A 24060-nucleotide genomic window follows, 5' to 3' on the forward strand; every position below is an offset into this window, starting at 1 on the left:
TGGGCACCTGATGCTGTGTTTGCATCCTGCACCCGGCTGCCCCTGTGCCACTGAGGGTGTGTGTTTGGTGCTGACCTGTGCCCCCTCCCCCCCAGTGTTGATCTGAAAAACACAGGTCTGTACCCTGAAGTCATGGGTACTTACATGCAAGCTGTTTCTTTCTGAGCGCCCCCAAGATGGCAGCAGCTTTAGTTTCAAGGAACCTGGGGTCAGGGAGGACTCTTGATTCTAGAAACCTTAGTAAATTTGTACCCCCCCCCCCCCCACCCCCCCTCCACACACACACACACAAGGTGGGGGATGACATTCACATGTGGTTCTCTACTCTGGAAAGGGCCTGCAAAGTTCAGAGGGTCCCCCAGGGGCAGTGGGCTGCTATCCTTTGGCTCTCCTTCTCTGTCAACGGTACGGATAGACTCCTTACTGTCATAGAGGAAGATGCTGACAATTACACTAGGTTAAAGTCTGCTCTTTTGGATGGGTTTGGTCTTACCAGTGAACAGTACAGAATCAAGTTAAGGGAGACCAGGAAAAAGTTCTCCCAAGATAGGGTTGAATTTGTGGATTGCTCTGTGAAAAGCTCTGGAAGGCTAGTTACATGGTAGCAAGGTCACTGATTATTAGGGCTTATACAATTTTATTCTGAGAGAGCATATACTTAACAAATGTGTGTCTGATGTGTTGCATCAGTACATGGTAGACTCAGATCGGACCCAAGAATTGAGAAAGAAGGCAGACAAATGGGTCAGAACAAGAGTGGGAAGAAAAGATCATACAGGAGGTGACAAAAATAAGAAAAAGGAAACAGGTAAGTCTCAGGACAAGGATGGGGACAAATATAAAAGTAAGGACTCCCCATTAGGCCCACAAAACTCCTCTGTGGGTGGGACTAACACCTCTTCCTCCTCTGCACATGTTAAAAAGCCCTGGTGCTATGTGATCAGAAATAAAGTCCATAGGTCAGGGACAGCTCCTGTCCTGATAAAGGCCCTGAGCATCCACTTCCACTCCTAGTGCCCCTAGTAGTAGTATTAGAGGTGGTGGGACTACTGGCAGTAGTCAGCCAAAAGTGTAGTTGGGTTCACACTTGGGACTATAGTGGACTCTTGGGTAGGTGTAGAGACCCCCTAAGACAGTTTCTGTTTCCCAGGGTGGTACTGGCCTTGCCACCCTAGCTGATTGTCCCTTAATGTGGGTAAGTACAAGCAACACATCCAGGTAAATGGTGTTGAGGATGAGGCCAATAGGGGCACAGGTGCCAGTGTCACCATAGTTGCTGAAAGGTTAGTGTCAGATGCACAACACCTACTTGGTCACCAGTACTCAGTCCCTCCCCTTAGCTGTGGTACACTTTAGCTGCGATGGAGTTACTGGCCCTAAACAGGTGGTAGTCTCACCTGACCTACCTGTTGAGTTTCTCTTAGGAAATGAGCTGGAGACCTCAGATTGGGCTGATGCCCATGCAGCCACTCCCAAACATTTTCTCCTTTTAATCTCTAAGCAGACTAAAGGGCCAAGAAGGAAAGGGGCCCTGGAGCGTGGAATAATGGCCCAGTACACTCCTAAAAACATACCAAATTATCCCCTGCCTACCCTCTCACTAAGGAACCCACTCCTCTGAAGGAGAATACCACCCTCAGGGTGGAGCCTGTACCGCAGGAGCCAAAAGCTGCCACAGCTGAGCTCCCAGGGATAAAGGAACCCCTCTGGAAGGAACTTAAGATAGAATAGAAAACCTGCTCTGTCTTACAAAACCAGGAGCATCCCTCCTGCCCTACCAGAGAAACATTGGTGCAGCAACCCTCACCACCCCTGACACCTTAGGACTGCAAACCTGTCCCCCTTTAGAGTCTGTATGACCCTTATTTTGCCCTGTTAAGACCGCACCCCTCTCTAGCCTTACAAACTAAGGACAGCAACCCTGTCCTAACATAGAGGCCCAGGGTCAGTCATCCTGCCCTGCTCTATCACTTTTTCCACACCTTAAACAGATGGAATCACAGGGCCCACAGTTTAATATACTTCAGGGAAAAGTAACCAAACTGGGAAGGGGCCACATAGTGGATGATAATGGGAGCAACAATTCTACTACAGAGCTACTCTCTACTTGTCACCACGTAGACAATAGAGTCTCAACTGGCTAAGGTTAGCTTTATTGCCCTTTGTTTGGTGAGGGGAAGGGGGGGGTTATGTAGGGAAGTAGCTGCTTTCTAGCATGGTTACCCCCACTTTTTACCTGTTTGTCAGTGTGTTTGACTGTGTTCACTGGGATCCGGCTAACCAGGACCCCAGTGATTATGCTCTCTCCTTGTAAACTTGGTTGCTGTAATCTTTTTCACCCCACATTTGGCATACTGGTGTCCCCATGTGAGTCCCTAGTATATGGTACTTAGGTACCAAGGGCATTGGGGCACCAGGGGATCCCTATGGGCTGCAGCATGTATTATGCCACCCATAGGGAGCCCATGCAAAGGGTTATGCAGGCTTGCCACTTCACTAACAAGTCACTGCACCAAGTCACCCGTATGATAGGCCCTCCTAGCCCAGAGGGCAGGGTGCAAGTACCTGTGTGTGAGGGCATCCCTGCACTAGCAGAGGTTACACCACAAACTCCAGGCCCACTTTCCTGGACTTTGTGAGTGCAGGGACGAGATTTTATGTGTGTACTGGACATAGGTCACTACCTATGACCAGCTACATAATGGTTACTCCAAATCTGGGCATGTTTGGTATCAAACACATCAGAATCGTACTCCAATACTGTTGCAAGTATTGGAAGTATGATTCCATGCACTCTGGGGGCTCTTTAGAGGACCCCCAGCATTGCTAACACCAGTCCTACAGGGTTTTCCAGGCAGCCCAAGCTGCTGATACCCCTCTGACAGGTTTCTGCCTTCATGCTGCTTGATCTGATCCCCTAGGAATGTTTGGTATTAAGCATCTCAGAATAATAAACCCTCACTGACCCAGAGATGGATTTATTAAAAAATGCACACAGGGGGAACCTTAGAGGAGCCCCCTAAAAACCTACCAACTACTAGTGTGCTGACTGACTGGTCCTGACCAGTTCAGCCACCACAGACATGTTTATGACCCCCCACGGTGACAACCAGCACTCTCGAGGGCCCTTGCACCCAGAGCCCATGGGTCTTGGGGAGCTAGTCCATCGGTGTCCGTAAGTCCCCCACCCTCGGAATTTACGCTCTGAGTATTCTTTGTTCAGCCTTCCAGCCCATGCATGCAGCCTTTTTTCAAATCTGATCTCCCCCACTGAATTGCATTGGGTGTCTGACACTTTGTTGGCACTCTGCATCTGGCTGCCCCTGTGCTGCTGAGGGTATAAGTTTGGTGCTGCCTTGTGCCCCCCCCCCACCCTGTGCTTACCTCAACCCCAGGAGATCAGTACCTGACAACACTTTACTTACTTGTGAGCAGCATTTCTTTGGTTACCCCCAGTCTCCTTTGGTTAACATTGGGCACCAACGCTGTGTTGGCACTCCGCAACCGGCCGCCCCCGTACCATTGAGGGTATATGTTTGGTATTGCCTTGTAGCCCCCGTTCTTACATCAACCCCACGAGATCGACCCCCTAAAACCCTTTTACTCACATGTAAACAGCACATATTCATTCATTCCACCCCTCCCCCCCCCCATCTCCACTGGCTAACACTGGGAACCTAACTCCGAATTCCACCTATGCACACGGCCACTACTGTGCTGCTGTGGGTGCACTCTCTGCACTGATTTGAACCTTGCCCAGTTTTGAACTAAAAACCCCAATGACTGTATTTGTAAGTTGTGTACTTACCCGCAAACTGCATTCTTGTTTTCCTCCCATAGGTTAGCATTGCTGAACTTAAAAATCCACTCAGTGTTGATTTTTGAAACTGCAAAGTATTTATCTTTTAAAAACTGCTTACCTTATAACAAAGTTCTTTGGTTGAAAACATTTAGAAAAGCAAATGTTATTTTTTACATTGGTCTCAGATTTATTCATTGAGTGTGTGCCTCATTTATTTCGTTTGTGAGTACAAGTGCCTAACATGACTCCTTGCTGAGCCTAACTGCTCGCACACACAACCCCAAATAGAGCATTAGCCCTATCTACTTTTGCCTCTGTAATACCAATTGGGGATCTACAGGACGCTCTGCACAGTGTACTTCATTTTAGTGCACTATATAGAGAGCCAGCTTCCTACAGTAGCCAGTATTATGAACATGGTAGAGGATGAACAAACCAACCATGATAAATGATTTCTAGATGTTCCTACATAATCTTAAGACTATACTGAGAGCATAGTGGGTGTACCCTCTGTATTTTCCCGATCTATGGTATTAGCCTTAGCCCCAGACCTGTAGAACAGCGTCAAAAGTCTGTCTGTAGTGTGGATAGCAATCCCTTCGGGAAGCTGGAAGATTAGTGCCAGCAGAGCTGGATGTTGCTGTGGCAATGGCTGCCTGTTGATCGGGTTATGGCTTGTAAGGGAGAAGTCGCAGGTGCCTTCGACTGTGGCTTTTCGCAGAAGGATGACAGCAAGAATCTCTTCCATTGTCCCTCTTACTGTCTATAGAACTGCATGTCAAACACAGCAGTCGTCCCAGGACAATCGCGGCTGAAATGCCCCTCTGCACCTTCCGGGTCAGTGCACCATTTATATAATAAAAGGTGACAGTGTTAGAAGCTCAGCTCTGATTAAATGTTTTGTCTAGATGTTAGAAACTGTCTCCTGAACGGACAACGTAAGCACTAGGATATGGTGTACTGTGTTCCTATCCTTGAATAGGCTGTACTGATTATATGTTAACAAAAAGTTAACTACCCGTACAATACATTCCTAGAATATCATCATGCAAGTGAAGTGTGTAAAATGCCCCTGCTGAAAGGCCCGCTAAAAAGCAATGAAGCTAAAACATGTAAGTTATGAAATATAAAACAAAGCTAAAATAGGGAACCAACGTGGGTCCACAAGGGCCTCACCACACAACAGGTGTTGTTCAGAATGCACTGGGCAAAACTGACAGTCAAGGCAACTGAGTGCCAGGTGGGGCAGTCGCCTGAAGTCAACCTTGGTCATAAGGTGGGTAACAAAAGATTTCCCCCTGGAATGCCAGGATTCAGTCTGTATTCAAGTGGTGGGGGCCGCCACCCATATGGTACTCACTGGTTATCACTAATACTTTGTGGCAAACTATGGTACTATAGTTGAGCCCAGGCAGCCTTAACATCCATAAAGCAGTCTATGGAGATGATATGGACTTGTAAAGTCACAAAGCTTTTGAGAACCTAAAAGAGAGCTCTATGTAATGCACATGTACCAGAGGCCACTGAATGCAGTTAACCATTCCTGGTCCAAAAAGATGCTTCAGGTAATGGAGATGAAGCAGTGCTGCCTCAACTCAGTGACAAGAATAGAGAGTGTTCAGTGGTTTTTATTAGTCATAGGTTACTTATAAGAGTTGGGTGGCCACTGAAATAAAATGCATTGCCATACTCTTGGTTTTGAGATAGTTCTTGACCATAGCTGTTTGATACTAACCTAGAGCTGATAAGATCATGCAGGGAGCCCTAGAAAGGTAAAGAGACCACCATCCCACAATGTCAGAGCGCCTGAGCTCTCTTGACTGGACAGCCCATGTGGCTCTGACTCATGAGGAGACCGACAAATTGTGAGGCTAATGGCATGGCTTATCAGGCCACCACATTTGGGAATCCCCATTCATACTATCTGGGATGGGCGGGGGCTATAGTGGGTCAGTGAGCAGACTACACAAGGGGTAATCAACTCATTCTTTTGTACCTATTACACCAAGCTCTGCAGAGGAGCAAGCTTAACAGGACTCAAGCTGCAGTATCCCTTTATTGAGGGTCTTACTTTGACCCCAGTATCGGTGGGGCACAGGGATTTAACAGAAGCCCCCAGCTCCGAACAGGAAATCAAGTAGGAAATTTGATTGCTACAAAGAAGTCGTTCGCCCGGAGGCAACGGCTTATAGATTGGAGGAGGCAACGCAGATGTGGCCTAGACTGGCATGTCTGTCGCTAGACATCAAACAGACCTTCAATTCCCTTGATTAGGAATATATTGTTCTGAGCCCTCAGGCACTGTGGCCAACAACTGGTAGGATGGATCCACCTTCTATACACCGGACCGACAGCGAGGGTCAAGATGGGTACTACATTTCTGACGTTTACCTGGTGGCAAGGGACACCCAACAGGAATGCCCCTTTTTGCCCCTGCTGTTTGCCCATCCCCTGGAGCCACTTATAACCAGGATACGGGCGTGGGGCATGACTGAAGCATTCCACTGGGCGACCAGATTCATGTCATCTCATTGTGGGCTGACAACATGATCCTCTACATTCAGGTCTCCATGATAACCTATCCCCTTTGACGCCCATAACGGAGGGCTATGGCTTAGGGTCAATTATACTAAATATGTCATTTACTGCTTCCGGGAGACTCTGACAGAACAGGCCATACTGATTACATTTAAATATTTGAGGATCCAAATATGCCATAAAACAGAGGGGGACAACCTGGTCAGGGCTGCCTGCTTACTGCATGCCCATGTCTCTTACTGGGACACTCTCCCGCTATCTATGGCGAACTGCATGGCCCTGTCCAAAATGGTAATGCTGCCATATCCTTTCTGCTTCTTCACTAATCTCCAGGTAGTCGTTCCACCTCACATTTCAGTGACCTGAACATTCTTCTCACTGAACTGATTTGGGGGAAGAAGGTGGTGATGTCCAGAATGAGAATCCTGACCAACAGAGACGAAATGGGAACCCCTGACTTTTCTCAGTACTATCTGCCAGCACAAATACAGTGGGCATCCCTTTGGCTGGCTGACTACCTTTGCGGGGAGACTGGACTTCCGCATTAGTGGCTGCAAGATGGCTACCTGCACAGTCTTTGCTCCCCGGCAGACCACCCATGGGCTACATTTGCTCCTGTTGCACACCACCCTGGAGTGCCTGCAGAGAGTTTACCATGCCAAGAGAAGCCATGCCCATACTCTCCGGTCCTAACACATATGGGCTTCCCAACTGGGGGTGGTATTCTCTTCAGAGGTGGCCTTTAGGGAACCTGGGATACTGGTACTGTGACCTCATTCTGGATGGCATCTATATGGGCTTCCAGGAACTTCAGAAGTGCTACGGCTTGCAGGGAGGAGCCTTCCTGACTTATGGGGCTGCTAGGATGAAAAAGTCCTCCGCATTGTAATGGACGTGAGTGCCTGCCCTTAGTGCCCAACTGTACTGATGTCTGGAACACTAATGCTGATTTTTTGTTGTCATAGGTAAAAACAATTCATGTGTGCCCCATGAATAGGCTTGTCCATTGGATTGCAGTCTTGTTGCCTGGAAGGGGTGCCCAAACGCCTACCAACCTAGTAACTGACCACCAGGAATTAAGCAGCACAAACGTGGTGGTGGCAGTATATCAGTAGTGATCAGTAGGAATGAACAAGTCCTTTTTAAACTGTGCCACTGGAATGAGGCCTACAGGCTCACATACTTATTAAAGTTCTTCTGATGTGTGCTTAACTCACAGCTTGGCCTACATGGACTTGGTGTGTAGTGCTATAGCTATATTATTTTATATATATATATAAGCGAATGCAAGTGGTATGGTACTTAGGGGATACAGTACTGTGCAGTGTGTGTGGCTGCATACATGCACTAAATGTATGTGTGCCTGTGAATGGTACAATACATGTAGGGCCCTGGGTTTCATTTTGGGAGACATGGCGGAACATGGAGAGGAGGTAGAGAAATCACTCCGATTTGTGCATTGCTGCATCCATAAGCTGGGTGGGACACACTGGAGTAGGGAGAACTAGGCTTCCCCTGAACACTTCAACGGATGTTCTTTGATGCAGTGAGAGGTCATAAGGAAGGGGCATGGGCACATCTCAGGAATGAGATGAGGCTAAAAGAACCATAAAGAGTAGGCTGAGGCCAAACATTTGATGCATATATTATTATGAGTGACATACAGGTGTGAACACTAGACACGCTTATGCCCTGTGTTGTGGGACTATCAGCTTTGGAGTCGCTACTGCTGTGACAGATTACTTTTGAAGAGGAGGAGAAAGCAGATAACTGGAGAGTGGACACTTCAAAAGAAGCAGACCCCCCAACATAAAACTTCAGAGTCTCAGACCCTAATCACATTTGGTGTCTTGAAATTAACTATAAGAAGGAGAGTTTGACACCACAAAAATTGTAATCTTTCAAGCAACCAGATAGGCTGAGTGAGGAGGAAAGCTATGGAAGACTTCTTCCTGTGACCAGGACTGGGGGCTAAGGTCTGTTAGTCTCCTTGTTGGGTGAGGAGACCTCACTCAGGCAATCCAAGACCAACGGCCCCAGAGGACTAGCACCTGTCAGCTTGCCAAACCCAGTGTACCCTGTGAAGAGGAGTGCGTTGGAGGGTGGAGCAGTGGGGAGACCTGCTGAGTGGATTCCCTCTGCAAAATGTGATGAAAATCAGGTTGTTGTTGCCTGTGTGCAGGACAGAAGCAGCGAATCACCAAAGAAACACTAGAGCCCTGACCTCAGAGGAATTGTGTAATTGTTTGTGATTGTCATATTTGTTCTTTGGGTTGGTAGCGGTAGAAAATAAAAATACTTCTTTTTTTCATTAAAGTGAGTATTTGGCCAGACTATGATTTTTTGCCAATGCTGCACGCCTTTTGAGTTATCAGCCCATGGCTCATTACCATGTATATATCTTGCCTCGGACTGCTCAGACTACGCTAACCCTGAGAGTCTGAAGAGGTACTTGGCCTAGGTGGTCAAAATCCACATTGGGGTGGCCCCCAGGATATCCGGAGTGAAAGGCCTTAACCCTCTGCTTGCACAGTGGCCCTCAGAAAAGGGTTCTGACAGGTGTTATTAAGCAAACACCGATCAAGCACTGGGATGCCAGAGGCCTAGAACCCACCACCGACCAGTTGCTAAACGCACTGCATACTGTGAGCCATGGCTGACACTTGATTACTTGGCAGTATAGGGCATTCACGCAAGACCCGCTTGTGGTCTTGGGGTACCTGCAAGACAAATGGGAAGATTTATGGGGCTAGTGTTCCATGATACTGAATGGACCAAAGCCCTGGAATACCTACAAAAGGTCTACAGGAATGCTCGTTTTAAATGCAGTCATTTCTATATCATGCACAGGACATATTTAGCCCACACATCTACACCTCATCTATCCAACAGTAGTTAATACACAACCCAGATGTAAATCGATGCCCCCCAATATGCTCCATATGTTCTGGAACAAGACCTATGGTGCACCACAAACCTACTGGGAGGCTGTAGTTACCGACATCACACACTGAATGGAATGCTCCGAGAAATCCAAGGCACAGCACTGTTTTTATTTTCACGCCCCAAATCTAAAAGACCTATAACAAGATTTATAGACTTAGCTCTGCTACTGGCCAAGAGGGCAGTGATGAAGTGGTGGAAGTCACACATGCCCTCTTCGGTCATAAGATGGAGAGCGCAAGTGATCAGGTTCGCGCAAGCGGAGGGAATGGCCCTTCGCAGAGCGGAAAAGCAGGGCATGTGAAAATGCCCTTTAATAATTCTTTGGGATAAGATTTTCCAAAACTTTACAGAACATGCCAAAGACACTCTAAGGGAGGGGGAGGGGGCGGAGTCTCGTGTAACACAGAGGGAACCTGAGATGGACTTCTCCTTGTAGTGGGGTCCATTTTAGTCTTGTTCAGGCACATATATTTTAGCTTAGCTGAGGCCTGCACCCTTTTACCTAGATAGCATGCTCGGTTTTCATTTATTAATTTTAGAATAGCCTGCTTTCAGTGGTAGTGTTTTATTTTACTAATCAGTTGTCATTTAGCGAACGCGTTATCATTGTTATGGATGACATTTTTTCATTGTGTTCCTTGCCCCAGGGTTGACAGGAACAGAACGGAATGGCACAAGATAATGTTTGGTATTGCCGCCACAAGACTGCGTAGACAATCTAACACTTAGGCACATGTTCTTATCAGGCCTACTTGGCAGGACAAAACATTTTTACCTATATAAACACCATGTGGGTCAAGGATCATTAGAGGGGTTTTTCCAGCCAGGAATTTCCATCGATGCTGCACACCATTTTGCAATCAACCTCAGCCTTGTCTCTACAGCCAGATCAGGAGACAGAGGGCAGACCCTTCTGTCAAGGTCCAGGGTAAGCTTGCATCTCTCATAGACTCAAAACGGACAGACTGGGCCAAGACTGCCATGCTCTTGCTATATGATAGAGATTAGGTGTTAGGTAGGGATCATGTATCTATGTTCATTGCATTGGGGTTGTTTATATTTACATCACTGATTTTCACAATCCTAATTCTATTATGTCTCATCAACTTCATTATTGTAGCTCATGCTTTTTACCGTAGATTGCAGTCTTTTCAATAAATCTATTGAAAACTATCCTGCATCTCCTTCTTTGCCTGTGTGTGTAGGAGACTAATTGCTGATGAGAGAAAAGAGTATGGTTTGCTTGCAACAACTCCCTTGAGAAGTCACTAGTGTCATGCGCTAGACTGCCACAAATCATCTTCACCCTTTATGTGTGGATGAGGTACTGCTAGCAAGCCGGCAGAGTTGGGCAGACAGTTGCCAAACTGGTGTGGGAGAGACTCAGTCACCCGCAAGCAGTGGTGCTTTCGCCCCAAGTCTAGCAGTCGTGTATAATCACAAGAGTAACGTGACATGGCACCACCAATGATGGTTAGGCACTGATTATACAAGTCTCCTGAGTACCTTTGTCTCACACACACTAAATGTACCATTATACGGAGACGAAATTGGTCTTAGGGAAAATACGCCTCAGCTGAATAAGGAATATCTCTCTGGACTGTAGGTTGTTCAAGCTTGAACCTCAAAAGGATTTTCCCTGTTGGTGTTCCCCCCTCTGACAGCCAGTTATCAGAGAAAACTGTAGTCAACCGGTCACACAGTTTTTTAGCTAATGCTTAATACATGAGGGCAGAGATGTTACATTTGTTGTAGAAGCTCGCGTCACAAACAAAACAGGAATATTTTATTCCTGGGTCACCTTTCCTGAAGTAAATGCAGACTCAAATACATTACACACATACAGCATTGCAAACGTACCACAACATTATAGAGCATACCAATACTTTGAAATACCTCTAACTTATCAAGAACACTATAATTGGTTCAATGGTGCCCTCCAACATGTAGTAAAACCTGTTAGATTAGGTCCCTCAGTAATGATGGACCAACATGGCCAACATTGGCCACGTATGCAGCATATCTCAATGTGCATGCTATGCAAATAGCTGACGTATGCACATTATATAATGAGCTAGTAGCAATCTACAGATGATTAATACAATTTGTGATGCAGACCTCAAACACCACCCTAGCAAGGGCTGCTCCAGCTATTCACCAAATGGCCATTAAAGGAATAAATCCATAAACATTACACTCCATAATGGGTAAAGTACCTACTAAGCGGGAGAAGATTCGGTTCTTGGTCGTGCAAAAAAGAAACCAGCTGGAAGCAGTGTTTCCCCCTACCGGACCCCAAGAAAAACAGAATTCTCACAATGTGCTTGCCATTTGGAATGGTTCCTTCAATGGGGGATTGTGCCACTTGGGGCACAGTCTTTGCTGCAATATACAGCACCACGCATGGTATGCCGACACTTGCAAACTTACCGGAAGTGTTAAAACAAATTCAAAACGAACACGGGGCAGGCCGGGCCTGGATTAGGGGATGAAACTGATGTGCAATTTTGATAGTGTCCTCAATTATTTTAAATAACATTAAATGGTAAGCAGCAGCCTTGGCAATTCGCCAACGACAGAGAGATTCCTTAACAGGAACAGGAGTGTGAGCTGGCAAACATCACCTCCGAGACCTATACAGTATAGGTCAGGATAGTCTTGGGGCCAGACCAACAAAACCACAACTTCAAAGTACCACAGCTAAGGAAGATACCAAACAAGCACAAGAGGGTTCTAAAAAACACTGTGATAAACAAAAACAGAATAAAGACAGAAAAAGTCAAAGAGGAGAATCTCTGCAACCGGAGACCCCAGAAAGAAGTTATAATTTAAGAAATAGAGAAACTATAACAAATCCAGACAGATACCAATTTACTGACACTGGTCCATCTCGTTTCTTCCAGGACACACAGGATAAACGGAGTGACAGAGTGGGAAGATCAGAACACCGGAGCAACTACGTGAAGCCGAAAAATGACTCACAATGTTCTTCAGAAACTTATGTTAAAAAGGAGGAAAAAGTTACTCAAAAAAAGCCCCAATTTTAAAGGAAGGTGGTGCAATCTCAGTCAAAGATGCCACTCATATTGAGAATGTTGTTGAACAGGACGTGGGCAGTGAGTCTGCTAAACAGTGCGGCAGAGGTACAGATCTTCTGGATGTGACAGCAACTAATGACTTTCTTGAAGTCGAGAGAGTAGACATACTTATCTCCCCACCTGACAGGGTTTACAAACTAAATATACAGATTGAGGGAGACAAAGAATGCACCATTAGAGTTATTTTTTGGAGAAAACTAACACTAAATTATGATATATTATTGGCAGGAAAGGATTGGCCACCTGAATTTGTCCCCAAGCTCCCACAAGAGGAAGATGTCATTTTGCCTTCTTTCTCAGTTCTAGTTCCAGACATTGTAAAGAAAGCCTATGCTACTGATTGGGCTTTGGCGCAGGCTCCTGAGCTGTACCATGAACCACGTAGGGTGGGATAAAGATTCCCCTTACCATGTAATGCCTATAAAGTCCACATCACAGCCTCAACCTCCATATCCCATTAAACATGAGGTGAAAGTCCCAGTTAGAGAAATTCTCACTCACCTTCAATACAGGAGGGTAATAGAACCCTGTGTCTCTGAAATGAATAACCCGTTATTCCCCATTGCTAAACCAGACCTTTCATACATAATGGGCTTAGATTACAGACAATGAACAGTCACACAATCATATATGCAATACAAAATGCACACAGTACAACATGAATAAACAAAATAGTGTGCAAAAAAATACAAAACAACCTTGGATATTTACAATGCTTTTTTTGCCAAAATGTTGTACCTGAAAGTAGGGATCTAAGTGCTTTTAGTGCACGCGGCTCGCAGAGGCGTTTTTGCCATTTGCCTCAAGGCTATAAGAACAGCCGAGGGTTGATTTCAGCCCGAGTAACATCAATATTACATGACATTGACCCCAAGGCGTTTGTCCTATGTGGATGACATCTATCTCACAGATGATGACCTCAATATACATTTAGCCAGGGTGGATCAGATTGTGCTAGGATTCACAACTCAGGGCTATAAATTAAATTTCAAGAAAACAAAAATTGCCTTTTTCAGTGCCCTATTTTTGGGATACAAGTTATCGGATGAAGGCAAGAGCCTCGCCCTGCACTAGAGAAATGAGCTCAATTACAAACTCCAATCACCATTAAGAAACTACAGTCATTGCTGGGTTTCTTTAACTTTGGCAGAACATACATACCTGATTATGCACAACTCATAAAATCCCTTTATAATCTAATTCATCCTGGCTTTTCAAGTAAACATTGAACAGCAGAACACACTCCTATTCTTAGGAAACTGCAACAGGACATGTTAGAAGCAAAACATTTACACACATGAAACACAACAAACGTGGTCATAAGAATAAATGCTGGTGACATTGGGTTCACATATGTCAAATTTAATGAGGGCGACTGTACCCACAGCATACAAATCTCATTTGTATTCTGATGCAGAACAACGTTTGCACCAACAGAGAACATTTTGACGGCTGTACAGATGGCTGTCATTAAGGAAAGGCCACTTGCCCAAGGGAAACGCATTATTGTCGTTACCCCGTTGTCAGCCCTTGTGGCGAACACCAAAGGCAGCGTTTCAAACACTAAAGCATGACGTCCACGATGGATTCAATGGGCAACCTCCCTGACTGCCACTGATGTTGATTATATCTTTGATCCAAAACTTCAGACACAAGAATTCCTCCAATATGAACAGGAATACCCTGCACCTACTAACATACTACTGCTTGATCAATATTGAACCATCATTTATACTGATGGTTCAGCAAAACCAGCTACTGCGACTAAGCATCAATACGCAGGCGCTTGTGCAGGTGTAAGCGGGACAATGAGGGCTGGTATCTTCCACCCTCAGAATACCTAAACACAGACCCTAGGGGACTTTACTGCACACATGGCAGAGCTTAGACCTCTTGTTTTGGTATTGGAACATACGGATCACAAACAGCCAACACTGATTGTGTATGATGTGTACTACTGTGTCCAAACCTTGAATGGGTTCAGAGATTCTAAAGGGAACGCCATTGAACACAAAATCTTGTGGGGAAGGGAAGCTGATCATAAGGACAGACTACCGAAAGCTCATGTATTACATACATTGGGCCATCAACATCAAGAAATACACATTGTACTCATATGAGGTTGGATAATGAGACATTGGCTGCTCTAAAAGACTTGACTGACGGTAAGCCTTTACTGAAAGCATACCCTGCAAAATATTCCTACCATCCTTGTGCCCAAAACATTGCATTCACAACCATTCCAGGGGTGGGAGATTATGTGATTCCCAATGAAGCTCAGGGATTTGATCTCTTTAAAGCAGTGCATGAGGGTGTTGCTTCTGCCCATGCTAGAGTGGTGGACACAATTTCTCTATTGCAAAAACGCTTTTGGTGGGCAGGTCTATACAAACAGACCAAGCAGTTTGTCCTTTTTTGTGACATTTGCCAACAAATAAAATGATCTGCAGTCAAACGCCTCCTGCAGACACCCCTCTTGATTTCGAACAGACCATTACAATTTGTGTACCTGGACCACTGTGGTCCTTCACGATCTAATGGTACACACAAATCATCTTATTCGCTATTGACTTATGCTGTAGATTCCTGTGGGTATGGCCACAATGGTCGGCTGATGCTCGGACTGTTATTAAAGATCTGCAAGTCTTTATCAGGACATATGTGGTTGCAGCATTCCACTCGGACCAGCGCCTTGCTTTTGCCTCCAGGGCTTTCACACCATGGGAACTAGGGGTATTCAGCTCCACTATTCCTCTCCCTATCATCCTGCGGATAATAGTGTTGTGGAGAGGAGGAACCAAGACTTAAAGCAGTACTAGTAGTTTCAGGTAGTAGTTGGCTTCATCACCTATATGCGGCCCAGAGAGCGCTATATGATATGCCCAGAAGGTTTTTGGGAGGAAGAACCCCTTATGAGGTACTATTTTGGATGCCTATGTATGTCCCTGATCTTGATGGCCCTGGCACTGAGGTGGCTGACACACCGTTTGACATAAATGAACTTTTCGCTGTTTTATAGGAGCTACAGCAATTTCGTGATGAGAATTCCTCTGCTTATGCTGCCACCTTGGGAATGAGGGATTTGCCAACCGGCTGACTCTCTAAAGTGGAGGATCTAGTTCGAGAAAAGATTGCTGTGAAAATTGAGTTTAACCATTCTACAGAGCACCGGTTACAGTCCTGGGAATTCAAAGTACCAGAACTGTAATTCTACCACCGCTGCCTGAACAGATTTGCTTCAATTGAAAACATCAAACTGCACGATGTGGTCACTCCTGCACAGTTAGTGAGCAGGATTTTTAAAACATTTAATACTGCAGGGATTGTACATTTTTTTAAGGCTGTCAGATCAGAGTTTGTCAGCACCTTCCAGCCCGTGTTTGGAGTCATACCTTTGGCCTTACCCTCACTCTTTAAGTGTCTTTGGGGGATTCACTACAACTTTGGCACTGATTGGTGGTATTTTGCTGCTGCTAATTCTGATATGCAGTGGCTGTCCAATCTCAGTGAAGCGAAATTATGGAGCTACCATCAGCCCAGCTGTGTTGTGATTGCATGATGCAGTATTTTGGAGATTCCTTGCTTGAGAAGCTGGAGCTGAATTAGTCATTGTCCTTCCGACCAGTTTTAACGTGTGTGCAGCCAGTTTTCCATTGCACATGGTGCTTCTTTGAATGCGCACCAAAGATGTGGCTTGCGGTGCAGCCTCTGCCTTCTTTGGACAAGGATCTGTTGATGTTCTCGATGAGGGTTCATTCAAGGACATGCCGACTGAGACTGACGTTGATATGCGAGACATCTTATGAGCCACCACTCGAGAATCAGCTGGCTCCGACAACACATGGCACAATGGAGAGTGCCCCCTTCACAGTTCATTCAGCGACTGAGGCTTCTACACACTTCTGCTCCATGGGTCCTTCTACTAAGGTGTTGGTCAACATATCACCTGCTGAAGTGGAGTCCTTTTTGATCTTAATCTCCACTGATTACTTTGGAGATTTTCCATTAGATCACAATTACTGTTAGCCCCACAGTCTGGATCTTACCTGGCAGCACATTTACACTGCCCCGATGTTACCTATGTCACACCATTCTCTCACATATTGCTGTTTAGGGGAGCCCTTGTGCCAGACGTATGTATGTTCATGGGCAGTAAGGTTTGCTAAGTTAGTCCTGAAAACAATGATTTTCTTTTGTGCTACTGTGCTGACTTCTTTGATTGATCAGCGTTATTATCTCAGCTTCAAATACCATTTGCATAATCACTGTGCCGCACAGATAACAGAAAATGCTTGTTAACTGCAAATGGATCTCTTGCTGGAAAGCCAATTACTCTGGGCAGTTTTGGCCATATAGAGGAATACTGGTCTGACATGCAATCACACCCCCTACCCGGCTTTGACAATCGCAATGTTCGCAGTTCCTGACAGGAACCAACAGAGATTGCAGGCCCACAGAAACAGTGGTCCTCAGATCACTCTCCTTAGTCTCTCTCTTCTGGGCACCCTACAGACTTCTAGGCCACACTAGACCTTGCTCCGACATCACAGTCACTCCTCTCACATGGCGCAGTGTTAATGCTCAATAGCCCCTGCTTGCTATGTTGGCTAAATGGGGTTTGACAACTCTGCAGAATAATTGTTATTAAAGAGAAACCATGGACTCCAAATTATTTGTGAATGAGTGCTGCAGAGAATGTGGAGAAAACAGGCTGAATACCTACAATGAAGGTTTTAGGCTTAACATTTTTAGTTTACATTACCTCAAATATAAAAAAAACTGATTGTTATTGTGAAAACAGATAGTAAACATAGTTCATGAAATTTACCTGCAAGCAAGTTTCCAGCTAAAATCAAAGCATCCTGATGTGCAGAAAGATCCAGCGGCAGCCAAGCGGATGAAAGCAGTGATAGAATCATACTGGCCATTCCTACAGTGCAACTTTTCCGAGGCTCGTCAGGTGTATTTGGCTGTGAAATACTGAATACATATTTACAGACTTACATTAGTGAACATTCAGTTAGATGTATATTACCAACTAATATAATCTAGCAACATGCAGTTTATATCACAACTACATATTTTCTCAGTGCCACAGGCATCAACTAGAAACATTCATACAACTTTCACACAAACTACAAGTGGTAGTTGCACTTTTTGACGCAGGACATAGTTGTATGATGTGCCTATGCTGCTCAATTAGTCAAATCTGCCAGGAATGTCTGTTAAGAAGATATTGCCATGCTCCACTCAAGATGGAGGTGAGATATGGGGATTGGCCTGGTGAGATGGTCAACAGGTTGTGTTTGTAAGCAGCTTAATTTCCTACACACATAATCCTGCACCATCATACTCAAAGCTCCGACAAAACTTTCTACAGCTAATTGAACACAACAACAATGAAGCAATGAATCCAGCCAAAATTTAGGTTGATGCTGCACCTGTGAGTCCTGGAATAAGGGGGCATAGGTACAATGCTACCCCTCTCCACCCAACCTTCCAGCCTCATTGTGGCTGTGGCTTAGTGGGACTGCAGAAGCCTCAAGGCAGGCCAGCAGAATGACACGTTTCATGGCAAAACACTGTACTCTGGAGACAGTGGTAGGAAGTTGGCCATGAAATATGGGCCTGGTGGGGAGCGGTTCTGACTGGATATGTTGCTTGGCTGCTGAGTCTGGGAGGTGCACAGTCCCATCCAAGTCAGAAGGCCCAACCTGCAGTGTTGGCCTTTGTCAGCTGAGCGAATGTACCAGGGCTTCCAGCACCGCCTGCAGTCACCATGAAATATATTATGGCAATAAAGAGATGTGACAGGTTTAAGGCCTTGGTGACAGGTTGTAAGGCCACTACCCCAGTGGGTTGTACAAGGTGAACACTGCATGCATAACACCTGATTGTTCTGGTAATTTGTGTCATGTCTTGTGATAGATCTGTGCCCACACAGTTTCCAGAAAAAACTCAACTGACTCAAGCTGCAACAATGGATAGACAAAGCAAGCAAACTCACACATGGAAAGTGTCACTGCAGCAAAATGAAAACAAAATAGTACTCAGTAGGCAGGCACTCTCTCAACAACCAACCTGAGTGAACGGGGTGGTAAATCCACAAAGGCAAACATTCTTGAAGCAACGCAAAATTCAAGAGGGCCACTGGAAAGCAAACTCAATGCGCTCCTTGTCAAAGTTTATTCACTATATGTGGACTTGAAGAAGTTTGTAGAAAAAGTCCAAACAGCGGAAGATGATATCAAGGGACTTAAGTGAGGAATGAACATCCTGAGTTATAAAGTAATGTTAGCCAGGACGATGGACAAAAGAACAGAAGACACAGAGCACTGTTGTAGACAATCTGCAATTTCTGGGATTTCCAGAATGGTCTGATGAAGCCTTTCAGGAGATATGGATCCTCCAGGTGCTTAAGTAACAGGGATTGTCAGCGTTGTTAGCAGTGGAAAGAGCACATAGGCCCCTCGTCCCCTGACGCCACTGTGGAGACCCCAAGAGTGCTGATGGTCAAATTCTTCAAATAGAGAGACACAGATTTTATACTACTGTCAGCAAAGAACTTTGCTACCTTGTGTTTTTCATATCAAGGAGTGTCTAGTTTCTCAGAATAAACAAAGAAAGTGAAAACACAAAACAAGACATGATTTGGTGCACAGCAAAATCGAAAAGCACTGAATCTGAAATACATGTTACTCTATCCAGTATGCCTGTGAGTAACAGCAGGAAGGAAAAACATTCCTTTGATTATCCAGAGGACGTTTGGACCTGGCTCAAGATGTGGGACCAGACACCACTAGGAAGACATAGCTTGCTGTGGCTCAGGGAGGGTGGACCACAATACCTAGTCTGTACTTCGGGCCACTGGCAAGCCTCAATCCCTAAAAGACAAGCTCCATAGATACTATTAGCAAAAGATGGCACCATATGTGAAGAAAACATGAGTCATAACATGCAGCACTGCAGACAGATTCAGCACCCATGAGCATTTAGCAAGTTATAAAACAGTATAAACTTCTCAAGAGACATTAATGCCAAAAAGATTAACTTTTCAGTTACAGGTTGAAATGTACAATTAATGAGGAATGCCGCTAGAGAGGGGAAGATTCCTTGGTCTATTTTTATTCCATGTCTTGGTTAAACAAAATATGTTGCACTACAGTACCCAAAATGCACCATAAACGTATTTTGACACTTGATAAATAGAAAATGTTGTTAACAAAGAATTGATGCACTCAACAAAGCAGCATCTAATGGCTATAATAATTTGTATACTTTTAAATCAATCCTCTTTTTGTTGTATTTTCACATAATGGGAAGGAAAGAACATTGTCAGAGTGAATTGTTTAAATAGTAGCACTGGTATATAAACATTGGTGACGGACTTTCAAAGATATGCTTATGAACAAGGTCGGAGAGTACGAAACGAGTAAAGCTTTTTTTTTTTTTTTTTTGCTGCCAGCATTTCTGAATATATTGTGTCATTTGTGTGAGGTTCATATTTTCTCAAGCAGAATGAAGTAAGGAAAAGGTGATTCTCCCCATGAGGTCAGAAACCTGTCTGTTAGTGGCAGGCTGGCACAGACTGGTCAGTCCTGCACTAAAGGGTAGGGTAAAATACAGGGGGCATCTCTAAGATGCCCTCTGTGTGCATTTTACACTAAATTCCACACTGGCATCAGTGTGGGTTTATTGTGCTGAGAAGCTTGATACCAAACTTCCCAGACTTCAGCGAAGCCATCATGGAGCTGTGGAGTTCTTACAATGTCTAAGAATGGACTTAGACACTATAGGGGCATATTGCTCATGCAGCTATACCCTCACCTGTGGTATAGTGCACCCTGCCTTAGGGCGTAAGGCCTGCTAGAGGGGTGACTTACCTATACCACAGGCAGTTGTTTGTGGGCATGGCACCCTGAGAGGGGTGCCATGTCGACTTTGCCCTTTTCTCCCCATTAACACACACAATCTGCAATGACAGTGTGCATGTGTTTGGTGAGGGGTCCCTTAGGGTGGCATAACACATGCTGCAGCCCTTAGGGACCATCCCTGGTCACAGGTCCCTCTGTACCACTTGTACCTTTTACACTGGGTTTATCTGTGTACCAGAGGTGTGCCAATTGTGAAAACAATGGTACCTTTTTAGGAAAAAAACACTGGTGCTGGGGCCTGGTTAGCAGGATCCCAGCACACTCTCAGTCAAGTCAGCACTACTGGCCCTGGGGAATCATTCACTCAATTAGTTAATTTGTAAAGAGCACTACTCACCCGTGAGGGTCTCAAGGCTGGAAGAGTTAGTATTAGTAAATTGCAACAAATGGTGGACTCCAAAAGACAAACAAACTCATAGGCTAAGTCAAAGAAATACATTAAAAATAGACACTCTTCTGTAAGGGAGCAAATCGGGTCAGATGTTGACATAGTTACTAAAAAGAGAGAAACTCTACAGGTCCATACTTCAAATACACCAGAAGGGAGAACGCCTGTCGTCAACTGATTGAAGATAAACGAGGAATGCAAGGAATACCTAGCAAGGGTTGTCTATTTGGTCAATTGTAAAATCAAGGGAGAAAATCCTAGAAAACATATGTGAAATAAACCTGCAAAAAGTATCTGAAAATCAGCGAGACAGCCTGCTGATCCCAAATCATAATAGAAGAGTTTAAGGAAGCGTGCAGTGTGATGAAAGCGTGCAGTGGGATGACAAATAAAAGAACTACAGAAAATATGGTATGTCAGCTAACTAGGCAGGACAACTGCCTCCCTCCTTGATAGAAGCAATGATCACAATAATCCCAAAGGTAGACAAAGATCTAACCCAGTTCTTATCATACTGCATGTTGCCAATATTACATACGGATAAGGACCAATCCAGTTTCATTTTGGGTAGGAGCACAACATTAGGAAGATTTACACATGTTATGCATGCACTAGAGACATCAGAGGAGAAATGTTCCTGGTGGCATTAATTATAAAGGGTGTCTTTGACAAGGTGTGCTGTGAATATACTTGCCATGCCACTGAAAAGATAGTGGACTGGTCCTGGGTTAAACTACTGTGCCCAGAGCCTACTGAGAAGGTGCGCATAAGCAGATATCAGAAAGCTGTATAGTTGGGGGTGGAACCCGTCAGGGCTGCCCTCTTTTTACCATGTTGCTTGTATTGTCTATAGTGCCTTGGGTAAATAGACTGAGTGGCTATGGCATACAGGCAGGACTAAACCTATTGTGTTGATCTACATGGACAAAACTGTGGTTTATTTGAAATACCTGGTGCAGCCAGTCCCTCACCTTGTTATTGAACCAGAGAAATATCGATAAAGACTTGGATTAAATATAAATTGTGTAAATCTGAACTGTTACCCTTGGACAGGGTGCCGGGAATGGAGGACCACACCCTCCACAATTTAGGGATAGACTGAGAAACTAGATACTCTAGCTACCAGGGAATACAGGTCACAGATGACAGCAAACCAATACATGCTTAACATGGAGGGGGTACTGCTGGTCTTGAACACTGCATAGATTTTAGAAAGACATTACGATTATTACTTATGAGAAGAACATTCCTTACCAATATGGTTTTCCTTCCAAGGTGCTTTTATATATTGCAGAATTCTATGTGCCCTGTACCATTTGGCTTGTTCCGGGAACTTGCAGACTGATGAGCTCTCTGGTTTGGGCAGGGAAATGCAAGGGTGTTAAATTAGAAAAACTGGCATGGTCATGGGCCAATGGTCATAGGTGGGCTGGGTCTTTCCTTACTCACCAGAGCCCTTGCTCGAAGCATTCATGAAGAGGCTCAGAATACCAAGTAAGTACCCTTATTTGGTTAGGCAAGTGTGAAGGGTTTGGAATAAAGTAGCCACATAGGCATTTAGAAGACTGAACGTTCACTTCAGATATTCCACTATGGGCCATTAAGCCTTTCAGAGCATGACTAGGGCCATGCCAATGACCAGATAGATGAAAGGAGGAGGCTGTTGGAACCTGGGGGACCTGTGTCTGAATGACCAATGTATGTCAAGCATATGAAACCTTCTTTATGGACCCGGTCAATCCCTCCAATATGCAAGGTCACAAGAGAGATCTAGACATCATTCCCGGATGCACCTTCAGAACAAATAATGTCCAGCTTTCTAAACAGGGTAGGAAGAAGAATATCAATAAAAAAATAAAAAAACTTTAGTCTTGAATCAGAGTAGGAGTGGTGATGCCCAAGAGGGATGATCACATGAATACCTGGAACCCCTTACAAAAGTAATTATACTGTTAAATATTAGTGATAAAAATTAATAAAAACAAGTTTAAAAAGATAGAGGTAGAGGCAGGAGACCCAGTACAATCAATACCAGCCCTTCTTGCTTATCTGAATACATTTGGCAATAATACAGGGCTAAAAAACAAACAGGGACAAATCACAATTATAACCCATTAAAAGACAGCAGCAGGATCTCAGCTTAATGACTTCAACGAATAGGCATAAAGTAGGATGTGGCACATTTCTGATACTTGAGAATAAAGGTGACCACTGACCGGACAGACCGATATAATCCGAACATGGGCAGAGCATTATAAAGTCTCCCTAATTCAGTGGATTCTGGAAAACACTAACACTCCGATTTAGAGGGTGGATATCCCTGGTAAAAATTGTATTTCTGCCACACTGTTTATATATCCTGCCTAACCCAATCGTACCCCAAGCTATTTCACTCACTTGATGGATTGATAGGGTTGCTAGTCTGTGCTGTAAAACTAAACACACTGAAAATCCCCAGGGTGTGGGGTGGGATTGGTCTTCCAGGACTATTTCTTTTACTATGCTGATGCTCAATTAGAGCATATGATACATTAGTTTGATGCAAATGTCAATCAGAAGATGATGTTGCTGGCAGCAACTCATCCCCTAATGTGTCGACTCAAGCCATTATGGTGGGAAAGAACATTTCTCCAACCTTTCCAGACCTGGTCAGATGTGTGCAGGCGACCTGGGAGGAAGTGGTTTAAGTTGTACTGAAATGCCTGACACACAAACCTTCTCCCTGGTTACACAACTAAAATACTTATTAATGCATTTTGTTAAAGCACTCTCTAGGCTAGGGTGGCAACAAGCTGTATACAAAAACCAGTCAAGTTCAGAGCTTCATCATACATACTACAGGTGAACCCTTAAAAGGGATCACTGACCAACAATCAAACAGTAACTAAAGTAGTAGAATGGCAATGATCATGTAGATGATAGGGTAGTGTCTATTGTAGCCCCCAACTGCAATCATGCTCAAGCTGGCAAAATCTCCAACTCATAAATCATGTGAAGAGCAAGGTAGGCATCAGCCATTTTCTCTCCTCAATGGACTGCACAGAGAGAATACTGCAAGGTGAGCTCTTATGAGATATCACCTTCAGACGGTTATCTGAGGTGAGAGTTTGTTGCTACTATGCTTATTGTTCCTTAACACTTCAAGTACATTCCAAAATGAGCCATGCCCACTGTTAGAAATGGGGTCTCTAGATGGCAGTTGGTTTGCACCCTGTCTAAGCAGGGACCCTCACTCTAGTCAGGATAAGGGAGATACCTGCTCAGATAACCCCTGCTCATCCCCTTGGTAGCTTGGCACGAGCAGTCGGGCTTATCTCAGAAGCAATGTGTAAAGCATTTGCACATAACACACAG

General features: G+C 44.7%; 1 protein-coding gene across 2 annotated transcripts in view; it reads right to left on the bottom strand.

Annotated features, from left to right (window-relative positions):
- HTT (huntingtin) overlaps window positions 1–24060 on the bottom strand; it is a 1416422-nt gene that overhangs the window by 944717 nt on the left and 447645 nt on the right. For both annotated transcript variants that reach the window (XM_069203496.1, XM_069203501.1), the window contains one exon: window positions 17213–17364. In XM_069203496.1, the coding sequence (XP_069059597.1) occupies window positions 17213–17364 (152 nt within the window). The remainder of the gene's footprint in view (window positions 1–17212; window positions 17365–24060) is intronic.

This window comes from Pleurodeles waltl, chromosome 1_2 (genome assembly GCF_031143425.1).
Source record: "Pleurodeles waltl isolate 20211129_DDA chromosome 1_2, aPleWal1.hap1.20221129, whole genome shotgun sequence".
Lineage (NCBI taxonomy): Eukaryota > Metazoa > Chordata > Amphibia > Caudata > Salamandridae > Pleurodeles > Pleurodeles waltl.